Source organism: Oryx dammah, unplaced genomic scaffold (assembly GCF_014754425.2).
Source record: "Oryx dammah isolate SB20612 unplaced genomic scaffold, SCBI_Odam_1.1 HiC_scaffold_17, whole genome shotgun sequence".
NCBI classification, from domain to species: Eukaryota; Metazoa; Chordata; class Mammalia; order Artiodactyla; family Bovidae; genus Oryx; species Oryx dammah.
The window spans coordinates 63,656,649-63,671,889 of NW_024070201.1; the positions used below are offsets into that span (position 1 = coordinate 63,656,649).

General features: G+C 44.5%; 1 protein-coding gene across 2 annotated transcripts in view; it reads right to left on the reverse strand.

The window, feature by feature from the left end:
- PAMR1 (peptidase domain containing associated with muscle regeneration 1) overlaps positions 1-15,241 on the reverse strand; it is a 118,657-nt gene that overhangs the window by 15,726 nt on the left and 87,690 nt on the right. For both annotated transcript variants that reach the window (XM_040259017.1, XM_040259016.1), the window contains exon 6: positions 12,779-12,886. In XM_040259017.1, the coding sequence (XP_040114951.1) occupies positions 12,779-12,886 (108 nt within the window). The remainder of the gene's footprint in view (positions 1-12,778; positions 12,887-15,241) is intronic.

Consider the following 15,241-nt stretch of genomic DNA (forward strand, 5'->3'; position numbering starts at 1 on the left):
TCATGATCACAAAATTCAGAGGGCAGATCCAGCTGTGGCAAGAAAGCAGACTGCTTGTTCCATTATATTACTCTATCCTTGCTCACAAAATACCTTTTTATGAATGAATCTAGAATTTCAATATGATATACCAGATTCATGAGTATTTGTCTTTTCCTCTCTTCTCAAAGCTAGAAGTTCAAATTTGGAGACAATAGAAAAAAGTCCCTAGGAACCAAAGATTTCAACCACTGCTTTTCTTTCTGGAAGCCCAATATGTCTTTCTGTAAAGGCCTGTGAACTGCTGCTGGCTGTTGGTATCACTGATGACTTTTCTCGCATCCTCTGTTCAATGAGCGCCTCCTCTGTGCCCAGCAGAATCAGGTATTGGCAGATGTGCTTCTGTAATTTTAACATGAAAAATTTTCATTTAAACCCAGGCAACCCAAGGCCCTCCACGCCTTATTAAAATAAGTGCTTATGTAAGTACTTATTAAAAAATGGTTTGAGGCCTTCCAGAGACTTAACCCCCAAGTCTTCAGGGGAATGGAGACACACATATATAATTTTTCATTAGCACCATTTCATCCTAAATGACTAGTGTCTAACTTTGCTTATAAAATTATATCAGAACATAGGAACGTCTAACCAAACAATAAAGTAAAGGTAATCACTGGGGCCTTAAATAATTTAAAGAGGTGTAGGGGGCGTCTCAGAAAATACTAGCCAACCACAGCAATTGACGGTAGTCTGGGTTGCACCAAAGATTCTATCAGGTACGATTAACTGGGTAAATACAACTCAGTCTTTGAGTTGCCTGAACGATAAACTCTTAATCTACAGGCAGAAACCTGGGTGAAATGGAACCAGGCTCTATTTTAGATGTTTATGCTAAGAATAATCATTTGGGATTTGTTGGAATCTATTATATCACATGTGTTTCTCCTTGTGATACTAGACAGATGTGTTGATACAGAGACTACCATTTAACCAGGGCACGTGTTACAGTTAATGCAGTGAGACCAATTGATCAAGGGCACAATTAGGAAAGAGGACACAATTAGCACAGCCCCAGCGATGCTTCCTTACGATGGGAGCAGCCGCTTTCTAACTCGTGTCTGAAAAATGGTAGATGGCAGAGGATGACCAAATCCTTCAGATTTTAAGTCCTTTGGGAGACATTATAGGCTCTCTCTAGAAACATTAGTGGCGTCTCCACTTACTTGTACTACCCCATCTCACAAAGGACTGGGCTGGCTCTTTCACACCGAGAACAGTGTGTGTGTGAGAGCGAAAGGGACAAAAGAGAGAGAGAGATCAATTCTTGGATCTAACATTGAATCTTTTTAAACCAATAATACAATCATACTTTGAGCATCCCTTTAGACAATGCAATCCTGAAATATATGTTACTTAGTATTGATCAAAGTCTTACCCAATATTATAAAGAAACAACCAAATGGTGATCTAGCTGACTTGAGCTCTATAACTCTATTAAGTTAACTCCTCAGAGAAATACCTTCACAAATTATTTTAGGTTGGGTTCTTCTAGAAGCAGGCTGGGAGAGATAGATTTGAGTGTAAGTAGCTTATGTAGGTGGTGATCCCAATAAGGGCCAAAAGTAGTGTGGGAAAGTAAGACACAAAAGTTTGTATTATTAAGAAAGTTACTACTGGGGGCAATGGAGTTTCAATGCCATTGGGAAACTCTGGAAGACAGTGTAGACTATGCCTCAGAGTCATACTACCCAGAGAGCAATGGATATGAGTTATTACCTACAGACCACCATCAATCATTTGTTGAAGGATGATGAGATGAACATTAATTCCTCAGCACTCCAGTCTTTGCTCATATATGAGTCAATGGACTCTGAGAGCCAGAGAAAGCCCTTAGGCAGAGCTGCAGGAGCTGGGGCTGGAGGTCAGTGGGTCAACAGTAGTAGTGTTAGCATAATAAAGTCTAGCTACCTTTTTTTTTCCCCAGGAAGGTGGAAGAATCCAGTTTTTACACATGTTTGGTATAAAAAAGGTTAAATTTCTATTATTTACAAAGTTGAAATAAAAAACATTTCTCCAGCACCCACCTTTAGATAAGGACAGGGAAGAATTAGGAATTAAAATAACAAAAACAATATTTGCATCTGCAAATGAACTTGTATTTGCTTTTCGTTAATACACAATGAGAGCTATGCCAGCGAAGGCCTTTCTCTTTTTTGCCTTTGCAGCCAAGAAACAGAATCACAGACTTTCTGAGGCTGATCATTTCATCTGATGCAAATGTTGAACTTACTCTCTCATCCCATATAGTGTCCTCCTTCGCTGTTCTTGTCCCACTTCTAAACTCTCTTACTTTAATTATTATTTATACCCTGTGCATATGTGTTCAGTTGTTCAATTGTGTCTGACGCTTCACAGCCCCATGGACTATAGCCCTTCAGGCTCCTCTGTCCATGGGATTCTCCAGGCAAGAATACTAGAGTGGTTTCGTCTTCCAGGAGATCTTCCCAACCTAGGGATCGAAACTGTGTCTTTTGCATCTCAGACTGGCAAGCAGATTCTTTACCACTAGCGCCACCTGGGAAGCTGATGGCTTACAAAAATGGTCTGATGTGTTTTACAAAACTGCACCTAAAAAAATCATACATTTCTTTTCTCAAATTTTATGTTAATGATACATTTAGGGTAATGAGAGAGCTATCTGAGCAAAACACTAAGGGAACCACTCTGTCTCTTTAACAGGAACTATTAGAGCTATAAGAGTATCTTGAGAGTTCCAGCAAGGGACACAGATCCAAAGTCAACAACATTCAGGACTCCATTATCTAGCTGGCAGTGTGAGCTGGGGTGTTAGCCTCAACTCTTCAAATACTCTGCTATCCACCTGTTCTCGTCACCAAATTCAAAGGAACAATTTGTGATCATTTCAGTTCTATTTGGAAAAGGCATTAACTTTCTTTTCTTTTCTTTTTCTTAATATATATATTTTAGTGAAGTATAGTTGACTTACAATGTTTCAGGTACACAGCAAGGTAATTCAGTTATACATATACAATATATTATTTTTACATTATTTTCCATTAGAGATTATTACAAGATATTGCTATAGTTCCCTATGCAATACAGTAACCCTTTTTTGCTTATTGCATATCTGTTTTTTTAATTAGAAATCTAGCATTCTATTCATACTAAGTCAAACAAGTGGGATCAAAATGTCACAAATTTTTTAGTTGGGCAAAAATTCATAAGTTTTCTAAAATATGTGTATTATTTATATATAAAGCATTAACTCTTTTACTGGGACTTTGTTCATCCTGGAAACCTAACTTAATGTGAGACCAACACCCAGAGACAGCCTTCGGACAGGCTTGAATCCCTTTCTCATTTCTTCCTGTTCAGTTTGTATCTGAGTCTGGTGCCTCTGGCCCCAACATCTTTTACCTCCAAAATGTCTTCCCCAACCAGGAACAATGACACCAACTGGTGATATAACCCCTCCACTGAAAACCCTTTTTATCCCCGTCCAGCTGATGGAACTCTGCCCCCCTGATGTTTTCCAGCCTTCCAAGGTTGTGAATGAGACAGTACCCATGTGAAATTATACTTGGACTGCACACACTGCTATTTGTTCATCTGGCAGCAATTTGGAGGCTGAGGCTTTCAATTAGCGACTTGATCTTAATCAGTATTGTCCTTGGCTCCTGGTACACTGTGTCTTTCGGATACCACTTTTCTGGTGTTTAGATGGCCTATTTCATTAGACAGCTGAAACTCCCTGTGCCTAGGAGACGGGTCTGCTTCAAAAAATCCTCAGAAAGCCCTGGTTACTTTGCTTTTGTTCAGAATCAACATCCTCATTTGCTAGAGTCGATGGGTAACTTATGTAACTATAGAAACTTAGTTGTCTTCTACCTGGTGGATGTGCTCAGTAAGTCTTCTTCAGTTCAGTTCAATCCAGTCACTCAGTCGGGTCCGACTCTTTGCGACCCCATGAATCGCAGCACGCCAGGTCTCCCTGTCCATCACCAACTCCTGGAGTTCACTCAGACTCACGTCCATCGAGTCAGTGATGCCATCCAGCCATCTCATCCTCTGTTGTCCCCTTTTCCTCCTGCCCCCAATCCCTCCCAGCATCAGAGTCTTTTCCAAGGAGTCAGCTCTTGGCATGAGGTGGCCAAAGTACTGGAGTTTCAGCTTTAGCATCAGTCCTTCCAATGAACACCCAGGACTGATCTCCTTCAGAATGGACTGGTTGGATCTCCTTGCAGTCCAAGGGACTCTCAAGAGTCTTCTCCAACACCACAGTTCAAAAGCATCGATTCTTCAGGGCTCAGCTTTCTTCACAGTCCAACTCTCACATCCATACATGACCACTGGAAGGCTCCCACAAATGTTTCTTAGTCAGCTCCAGGGGATGGGGCTGGACGGGTAGGTAATAATAACACTAAACAAGGAGGGGAAATGTCCCCCAGCGGCATTCCTTGTCAGCTTTTCAAATGTAAAGTGTGCTCACAGAGAAAATAGCCCGAACAAGGAAATTCTGTTTAGCCTTGGGGATGAAGAGGATGACCTTGCAGAGGAGTCCTGAGCTTCAGAGGACATTTGAGTCCTGAGATCCTGCCCACTTAGTAACTCTCATCCTCACCATCACCATTATTACCAAACACCTTTCTAGAAGTAGTAGTATCCGGGAAATGCATGGCATGACCACTCTCCTGTGTGCCAGAAAAAGGCTATAATTGGAACTGGTGGACAGTTCTGCCAGATGAAGCAGGAAAATATACCAAAGAGCCCTGCCTTACCTTACCAATGCCTAGTGCCTAACAGACACTCAAAAATGTCTGGCTGGATGAATCTGCCAAGTGGGGAGGATCACAGTACCTACCCCAGGGGCATGTCGTGATAATTAAACAAGACAGTGTCATATAGAGCACAGAGTCTGATCTATATTGAGAATGCAGTTGTAGTTTTTAATGCTTGGATACCAATAAACATGCCTTGTGTTTTGCAGAAAAGAAGCTTTCACCTTCTGAAGCAGGGTGAGGGACAGGTGGTAAATGCCCCACAAGGCAGGAGTTTCTAAGGAAAATGAGAACACTGTAGCCTCTGTCACGTGGCTGGAGTTGGCCTCGGGGTCTGCGATAGCAGGTAAGTTTGCTTCCATCAGCAGGTAATTCGGCTTTGCTCTCAAGTTCTTCTACTCTTATCTTCCCACCACTTCCCTCCATGGGCATATAGTCCATCCCAGCTCTGAGTTACTTCTTAACCCAAAACCAAAATAAATCCTACCTCTGCATGAAGTCCTGCCTCAGGGACCTTGTTTGCCAAAGCAAAAGCCAAGAGGGTCCCCACAAGTTGCAGGCAAGTGGAAGAAAAGTCTTAGTAAAACAGTGGTGGACCTGGCCCATCCCACGCTGATGGGCACTCCATCCCAACTTCTCAGAGTCAGTCAGGCTGAAGAGCTATTTATGAGGCTTGATCTGTCCTCTTACTATTTGGCTAGAATGCCATCCATCACTAAAACAATTGCTGACCAGCAAAATGCACTCCATGTATACCAATCCTAATCATCTTACTCTGAGTGAGAAGAGGCCATGCCTTGATTAAAAGGCCACAGATTCATGGAGCCCAGCAGAGTTAAGGCTAACACGTCACTTGGTCTATGTAGACTCAGAGTTACCCAACAAAAAATGATTCAAATGATAGGGAAAGTTTTCCCCTGAATTATAAAAACAAGCAAATATTAGATAGTTATGAGAGGGCAGCTTCCACTGTGTTCAGTGACCACTTTGGCTTTCCAGATCTAAATCCAATGAGACAGCCTCCCTCCAAACACGCTAAGAAGCAGGGCAGAGATTCATCTCCATGTTACGGAGAGACAGCAGATGGGAGGCTCCGGCATAGGAGGTGTAAGAAGGAAGCAGACTACTAGCTAAGCATCCTCCCAGGGCTCCTTCTGCCTCCGAAGTCTCTGGGTTAGTGGGTAAAAACAGTGGACCCCCAGGAACTGTTTTTTTATGAAGTTATCCTTATACCCCTCATGTCCTCTCCAGCCAGACCGTGAATTCTCTTTTCTGCCCTGTTGCTCTAATTTAATATGCAAGGGATGCTCTGAAGACTTGGTCTCCTGACATAGAGTCCACCTCATGTTAATGAGTGAACATTAAAACAGAACCATGAGGAATAAGGAGGCTCACCAAGTAACATGATGCTTGGGGCAACCTGCCCCGGAGTTTCCCAATTCAGTCCCCCCTGCTATTATTCCATCTATCATCTCCAACAGCCCCCTATTCTGGCTGTCCTGGCTACAGAGACTCCCCATCCATCCTGCCACTGTGCATGTCACCCCTGGGATCCAGGGTTTCTTTATGACAAAGGCATTGGCGGTATCTACCTGTGCTTTAAAACCCAATCTTTCTTGCCTGGATGCTGGTGTAACGGTAGCAGTCCTTAGCATCTGGCAAATGATTCAGGAGAAACAGTTCATAGAGAAAACTCAGAAACTCTTGGGAGAATTTTCTTAAACCTTGAGAGTCTGAGAAAGGTTTGTCATGATCATCTAGTTTGTAGAAACGAGTGCTGATGCCCTGACCTCTTAGCTAGAACATCCTTGCTTTCTGCCAAACTTTTAAATGGCTACATGGGCCCAGAAGTAGTAATAAAAATAACTGTTTCTATTAAATTCAGTGTAATTCTATCACTATCTGTATCAATACACAAGTATCTTAAATGGATCATCTCATTCCCTCCCTGCCATCACCCCTAAGAAGAACTTGATAAGATTTTCCTGGAATTTATAAGTGGGGAGACTGAGACTCCTAGGAGGTACATTACTTGCTCAAGACTGACCAGGCTGGGAAATTGCAGATTTAGAACCAAACCAAAGTCTTTCTGACCAGAGTCCAAGCTCTCCACCCTAGGTTGTGTCATCTCAGTGTGGACAAAGGTATTCTCACCTGTCTTCTACATGTTAAAGATGAAACAGACCTTTAGAACTCTAAAGAAGCCAGTTCAAAATTCCATTTTTACAGTGTCTCCCCTAAGAGATCTTAGAACAAATACGCATTAATTCCAGCAAGCCTGCAGCCCATTATTTACCTGTGACGGGAGAGGGGACTGTGACCCACAAGGGGTCTCAGGACATTCATCACTATTAAGGCCTCCTGGAAAACCCCAAAGTTCCCAGTCACTTATTTTAATGAGAAACACGGGTTGGCTCTTTGAAGCTGAAGTATAAAGTGTGCCTCTTATCCTAGGCTCTTTTCTTCCCAGTCCTTGGGACAGGCTAGTGGGAAACCTTCTGATGCCCCAGAACCCCAACGAATCCAGAGACACCATTTGTCTTTAATTGGTGGAAGCCGATTTGTGTTGTTCAAAGGCGCGTCTGAGCCCGCAGGGTGAGCATTGTGCCCCAAGATTTAGCCCGTTTCATCGCCCTTCATTAGGATGCAGGGGGGAGACCTCGGCACCGTGAACTGGGCCAGAGGAACAAAGGCAACATGGAAAGTGGAGCGGGCAGTGAACCCCTCACTCTCTACTTTTTCAAAACAAGATTCCGACCATTTACTCGAGAACTTACTTTGTCCTTCTGTTCCACACAAAGAAACAGGAAACTTCAGAGGAAAAAAAAAGGGGGGGGCCCAGTTTCTTACATGGTGGCCCAGGGAGGCTGGGGTTGCAGAGGGCACTGGCAGGAGGTTGGCTTGGCCCCAGAGCTCAGGAGGGACCACTCCCCTGTTTTTGTTCTCACAGGAGGTCATCTGGGAACAGGAGAAGGTGGTTCTTCCCTGGAAAACAACTTGAGGAGAAGGTGGGGTTGCAATCAGTGAAGACTGCCCTCAGGGCTCTTGCACCCTCTCACTAACCCAACGGGAAAACCTGTGTTGATTGTATCTTCTTGTTCATCTTGCTTGCTCGTTTAAAGTCGTGTCCAAGTCTTTTGTGACCCCATGGACTGTAGCCTGCCAGGCTCCTCTGATCATGGGATTGGATTTCCCAGTCAAGAATACTGGAGTGGGTTGCCATTTTCTTCTCCAGGTTGTTTATCTACTACCCCACAAAATCTGAACAAGACATCTCCACTCAGACTCAAAGAATTCCTTTGAAAATAAATCCATTTTCAACTTGACAAGGATAGACCAAGCTGCTGACATGCATGTTCTAACTCTTATTTTGAGGACTGGTGTTTATAATGGCTTGTCTTGTAAGCAGGTAAAGTGACTTTTTTGGTGACCTCTTTGGCAACAGCTCTCCAAAGGTTAAATACAGGTAACCTTTGGACTAACAGTTCAACATCTAGGAATTTATTTTACAAAATACCTTTGCATGTGAGGCTATTCATCTCAGCCTTTTTCATAACAGTAAGAATATTAAAAATGACATTAAGTCCATCTTAAGCAATGGAATGATTATATGATTGGATAGACATTCATATAATGGAGTCCTCCAGTAATCATTTTTTTCTCCCAAGAGGGAGACCAACATGGATTGACCTGGGAAAATGTCTATGATATGAACACTGAAAGCAAAAAGTTGAAAAACGTTATGTATGCTTTAAATTCACTTTTGCTTGAAACCAGGTTTCTCAGTCTTGGCACTACTGACCTGTGGGCCAGACAGCTCTTTGTTGTGGGGCTGTCTTGGGGGATTTTGCAGCATTCCTGGCCTCTACCCACCAACTGCCAGTGGCACCCTCCCCTCCTGCTGTTACAACAACCAAAAAAGTTTCCAGTTTCCAAAAGTCCCCTGGGGCAGGAGCAGGGGACAAGACCACCCCCAGATGAGAACCACTGGTTTACAGTAATGACACATAGACAACCTAGGTTTGCACACCTTAGAAAAAAGTTTAGAAGGCTCCTCATCAAGTTGCTAACCCTGGGAACCAGGATTGGTCAGAGAAAATAATGTTCTTTTTATTTTATACACCGCTGTACTGTTTGATTATTTTTACAAGTCTATATTTCTTCTGTAATTAAGCAGAAAATCTATTTCTATTCTATTCCCACTCACAGACATAGACACACACAAGGAAAATAAAGAGAATAACTCATATCAAGAGACAGTTAATTGGGACTTTCTAGAGAAGAGAGACAGGTGGGTCTTACCTGGGAAGGGAAGTCCTCTGAGAGGACTTGATAATGAGACAGGATGCTAAACAGAGCTAATCAATCCATCATCTGCAGTCTCACCAAGCCAGGTGGTGAGAATGGTGTCTGAGAAATTGTAAACAGGATGGGGAGTGTGGAATTCTGGCCTCTGGTCTTGAATTTGACCAATTTAGTGTCTTGAGCCCTGTACTTCAAATCCTTCATTTGCTTAAAGGATCATCTACCTTCCCACAAAACTTTCGGAGAGCAGCACATTAAAGCATCATCCATGAAATGACTTCCCCTCATCAGATCTGGTGCTACATAAACAAAAGATGGAATTCTCATTAACATTTGTTTTGCTGCTTTAAAAGTCATTTTTAAAAAACATATGCCTAGTCCAATTTGGGCATTTTAGAATTTAGAATATCCTAGAATGCTTCAGTTTCTTATTAATTTTGAAAGAATTTCCTCCAGGGAAGTATTTTCAGCTTTTTGATATATCTATGATAAAGTTTTTTTTTTCCTTTTTGGTTTTTCTGGAAAAATGGTTAAAGTTTGTTCAGAAATTACAAGGTAAACTGTTAATAGACAATTGTGATGATTCCCTTATTGAGTTAGTTGGAATTCATGGTGAATATCCTAAGTCAGAAAAACAGACTTAAATCTTATGGAAAATAATCAAACATTTGGTCCCCCAAGGCTTTCCTGGTGGCTCAGTGGAAAAAAAAAAAAAATCAGTGCACTGCAGGAGACGTGGGTTTGATCCCTAAATCAGGAAGAGGCCCTGGAGAAGGAAATGGCTACCCACTCCAGTATTCTTGCCTGGGAAATCCCACAGACAGAGAAGCCTGGTGGGTTACAGTCCATGGTGTCGCAGGAGTCAAACATGACTTAGGGATTAAACCACCACCACCACAGCAAATGGCTTATCAGATATCCACAAACTATCTTTCCCCAGTCTCAACTATAGGGTACTAAGAGAATTATGGTTTTTAAACAACGTTTTGAAAAGTAGCTAGAAACAATTCCCTTGTCCATCTACGCTGATGTTTTGAAACCAAAAGTGACTTGAGACCAAAAGAGATTTGAGACAGTTCATGAATCAAGTTATGAATTAGTTCATAATGACATAGTTTACATTCTTTTTCATCATATTTATTTGTTTTGTTCTGGGTTTTTTTCTGGATAGAGTAATAATGCCTAGAAGTCCATTTTTCACTCAAAAGCTACTCATAAATATTTTAGTCAAAACTTTTGGACCAATTTCCTTCCCTCTGCTCCACTCTCCTTCCCCAATTTAACTCAGCTTCTTACAGGTATTTTGACTAATTTGGTAATGTTTAACTTTTCTCCAATTTTGCCTCTGTTAATCAAAGCCCTAATATGGTAAAGTTGGTTTGTCAAGAATTTAGGGCTTCCTTTTTTTGTACCCCTCTCCATCTGAAGGGTGGCGCTCATGATGAGTCATTATCAAGACTCCACAGTCACTCCATCTACAAATTCCTGAAACAAAGGGAAAGCAACACTTCTCTGCCTTGTACCCCTCACAGAGAACTTGAAAGAGACAAGAACATACTTTTCTAAGAATCTGGCATAATCACACTTAGGTCAGCTGAGACACCCAAAGCAACGGGTGTTTTAAGTAGAATGAAATGTACACTCAAGGACACACTACCGACACTGGCTTCAGTCTGCATTGTTTGCAAGGAAAATTCGCGAAATTAACCGAAAAATGCATGAACTTTATAGAATGCTGTCAAACCAGGTCTCTTATATATAGGATGACCCCAAAGTAACCTGAGCATGCCAGTTAGAAGTGGCAGTAGCAGAGGCTGCTGGGGCTCTGTCCTTGGATGCCCCTTACCTCCCCTCCCCCACCCAATCTGCTCTGTATCCCTCCAATGGCCTGCACCAACCAACGCCTCCACTGCTCGAGTGTTGCTGGAACCACCCTGGCACATGCACAGAACGTTAAGCATGTCCTACTTGCCCAAGGCAGACCTTAGCCAATCGCCAATCGCCAATTGCACTTGGGATATGAAAGCCCAGCTGTCTTGCGTTAAAGCCAGGACACACTCTGAGATGTACTTTCCATTCCAGATTCCACTGCCTGTTAACACTCAGGCTGGGATTTTGCCCGAAATCACGCCTTTGCTTGGCTTCCTTCCCTTCCGGTCCAGCCTCCCCACTCCCTTACCAGCTTCTCCTGGGGGACGTGTCCTTGACACGTCATCCGTACACACGTTCCCACGTCAGGATCTGCTTTGGGGGAACCCTCCCTAGGTCATTAGCTGCCCTCCTTTGCTTTTCCCCAAATGTTGACTCCTCCTGTTCTGCTCATTTCACCCATGTGACAGCTGCAGCGTGGGACACCAGGTTTAGGTCTCAAACTTCCGTTAGGACCACTTATCCTACATAGACAGGCTCTTGATCACCAAAGACCCTTGATAGTTGATTTCTGGTCATAGTGTTTAAGTTCCTCTCTGCCAATGGCACAGTCCTGGGCACCACACCACTGGGCTGGGTGCTGCCCGATGCTGCCATATGCATTGGCCTGTGTGTACCCTTCCCAAGGGCAATGCCATATCAGATACCATTATCAGATAAGGATTTGCCATATCAGATACATGTTCTAGTTTCTCTCCTCTGGCAAAAGTTTGAGTCTAATAGCACACAAGAGTCATGTTCTGCCCTTCAAAATCATGAACGAGAAACTCCTATGTGCTTTGGAGTAAGTCATTTGTTTGACTTCTGTCTGCAAGAACTGGAAAGTGTAGGTGACCCGATGGGACAGCCAGGATATGGCTCAGGCAGGAGGTGGTGGGGACTCGAGTGGCAAGGGCAGAAAGGGAACCATCCCAGAGAATAATATGTGGACTGCCACGGCTGGCGGGCTTCTTTCCTCTGTGACTCCTCTGGGCTATACCATCCTTGCAGCCCCATCGCCTCTCAGACCTGCTCAAGAATTACTAGAGAAGCACAGAGCTGAGCTCACAAGTCGGAATAAGGTCCTTCAGAGAACAGCAGGACATGCTTTCTTGTGCATTCCCATAGACCTCAGTGCATAGTAGTCCCTCAATACAATGTTGCTTTGTCTGCGACTCATGTAACCTGGTCAGATCATCATAAGATGATGATTGTACTTTGTCATCCACTCAGGACACTCAAGCATGAAAGAGTATGCTATTAATAACTAGACATGACAAAATGCATTAACTAGGACTGTCCCTGGGAATCTAGGGCTCACAGTTATCCTACATCTTTACCATCCTCAATGCAGGGCTTCAGACTGCACAGAAACACAATGAATGGCGCCCTGGAGCATGACTCCAAAATTCAGACCATGGGATGGAAGGGGAGTTCAGACTCTGGGCCTCAGGAGCGTGTATGATGGTAGCTTTCTACTGTTGACCCTTTCTCAGCGTGTCTGGGCCCTGGATACTATTTAAGGCCACTGAAGCTGTATCTTTCTAAGATAAGATCTTTCTAAGCGGTATTTGCCGCAGGTGAGGGCAAACTGGGGTGGTTCCAAACATTCTGACTCAGAGGGAGCCCAGCCCTCTTGAGATTCACTCAGTGGGAGAGTCCATGTTACCCGTCATCTTGGACAGACCATGTAGACACCAGGGAACAACATCCCCAGCAAGCTCCCCAGACCCTCTCCATGCCAGCCCCGCATGACACCTTCACTCCCACTCCGCAGGCAAACTCACGATTTTCACAGTGCTTCCCGGTGTAACCCGCCAGGCAGGCACACTTGTAAGATCCGGTGCTGTCAAGGAGACAAGTGCCGTCGTGGAAACAAGGGGACGAGGAACATGCTGTAAGAGAGAAGGCAATTGCTCTCAGCGCCCCTGTGCTGTGAGCCCCTTTCATTCAAGCCTGGAGTCCTGACCACAGCCTCTCACTTGTCTTTTAAAGTCTTCTTGCCATTTTTAAACTCCTTTTATTGAAATCATGTCACCACTGTTTCAAGACTGCCTAAAACAGCTACTCACTAATCAAATGTTGCTGATGTTATTTGATGTTTTCCAAGGCCCCGGAAGTCTGCTCTAGACACCTCTAGTCTAGGACCACACACACAAGGGCGCCACATAATTAAAGCAGAAGCAAGCTTCACCCCTCCCATAGGGGCTCCCATGGGGCGAGAGCAGGCTTGGGTAACACATCTCTTTTTTTCAAGGAAGCTCAGCATCCAGGGTACTGGGGGAAAGGAACTGGAAGCCGACCTCATTACACTGGTGAAGGGTACTCAAGAATTTCCAAACATGCCTTCTGGGAACCGTAGTCCTTTGAGATGTTGAGAGTTAATGGTCTCAGATACGGTGGGGAAATGCTACTGGGGTTAAATGATAATCCACCAGGTTTCTGCACTGCAGAACTTCTCAGCACACTCCACGTTCTAATGTGCATTGTGAATTTCTAAGAATGCACATAACATTCTACCTTTCACAGGCTTATTTGATCTGAGAGACTGCATTTCACAGAGAGTCCTGGGGACCATTTTTCTACAGAGAACACTTTGGGAAACACTAGTCTGCTTGTTCCCCACTAACCCTACCTTCATTTACCCTGGTGTAGAAATACATGGCTGGGCTGAGTGCAGCAAGCCTGGGTCGAGCGCTGGCTCTGTGGAAGGTGCTGGCGAGAGACAAAGACGAAGAGAGAGCCTGCTCATTAGGACAAAGCTTTGTGAAGAAGAGTCGGCAGTGACTATAACCTGAAGCGTGATTCAGTGAGTGTCAGAAAAGAGAAAGTTCTAGAAGACATTCAGAAAAGGGCAAAGCCACAGCTCATTGGAACAAGGGAAAAGGCTTAACAGGGCAGGAGAAATCTGACAGGGCCTCTGGGGATGGGACATGACGTGCAGGGGTGGGAAGGTGGCTTTAGGCAGGGAATAAAGAGTGCAGGTGGGTCACACCAGGTGCCTGAGGAACAGGAAGACCACACAGACCAGAGTTCTCCAGGGGAGAGTGAGGAAGAGACCCTCCTGACCCTTCCCTCAGTCACAGGGTCACAAGCTGGTGAGCCGCCTCTGCCCCCAGCTTCTGACTGCCATCAACACCGCCAGACAGATCTCAGCCTCGACTGGCAGTGTGGCGCTGAGGTGCAAGGACTGAGCCGCAGGCTGACCACAGCATAGCAGCAACAGCCTCTAGAGCTCCCAGGCCCTGCCAGTCTGCATAGGAGACCCGTCCTGGGAGGGAGCCAGAACACAGCTCATAGGAGCAACTGCTGGAGGCTCCGGCAGGAACGTTCTCAGGGGGATGAGGTGGAGAGGGCGGGGTGTCTGCTGGTCTTGCTGAACGGGCAAGGCTAAAGAAAGGCCGATTCCACCTCTGCCCACCTCCCTTCCTGAGACATCCATATCAGACCTTCCATAAGGGAGCTTGAATGGTCAAAAGGCCATTGCAATTTCTTAAATTCAGTTATTTGTTTCAAAAAATAAATACTTCAAGCTGGAGTTTATCTTGTAAAACCTGATGCAATCCCATCTCCAAGGAGCAGAAAAGATCTGGGGTGATTCCTTAGCACTGAGCCCATTGTTCATTTTGGCCAAATGCTACTTCCTCATATGACAGGACAGGAGGTGAAGTCAGACTCAGAGTTCCTCATAAAGTGAGTGGCATTTCCCGGGTAGTGTCAGACTTTGAACAATTATTTGAAAGATGACAAAGGCTCAGGGCATGTCTGGGGCAGGGCGGCTGCTGAGGGTTTCCTCTGCACCAGACACTCTGCTCAGCTCTTCATTTGTTCTGTCTCCCAGAGACTCCTTAACGGAGCAGGATCTAGGGTTACGCCCTTATTCACTGATTAGGAAACCCAGGCCCAGAACAGTAGAACTTGTCTAAGCCATATGGTTTCATTTGCCAGGGACCAAAGCTAACTCTCTTAACCATGAGAGGCCCTATTAGGCGCGCCAGAGCCAAACTGTACAGATTACCTAGTTCCATCTCCAGAGCTGTGCAACCGTAGACAAGTGACCTGACCTATCTGTGCCACAGCAGCTTTACAGGAGAAGTAAGAATTCCTAGTTCCGGTCCTGGTGAGCATTTCTGAAACACCCCTTGCCATTTCTCTCTACCTTCTCAACGTGCAGGTCGTTTCTGAGAACCCAGCAGGTGGGGTTTTAACAAGGCTGGGCAGGAAGGAGAGGGAAACACAGAAAGGAATGT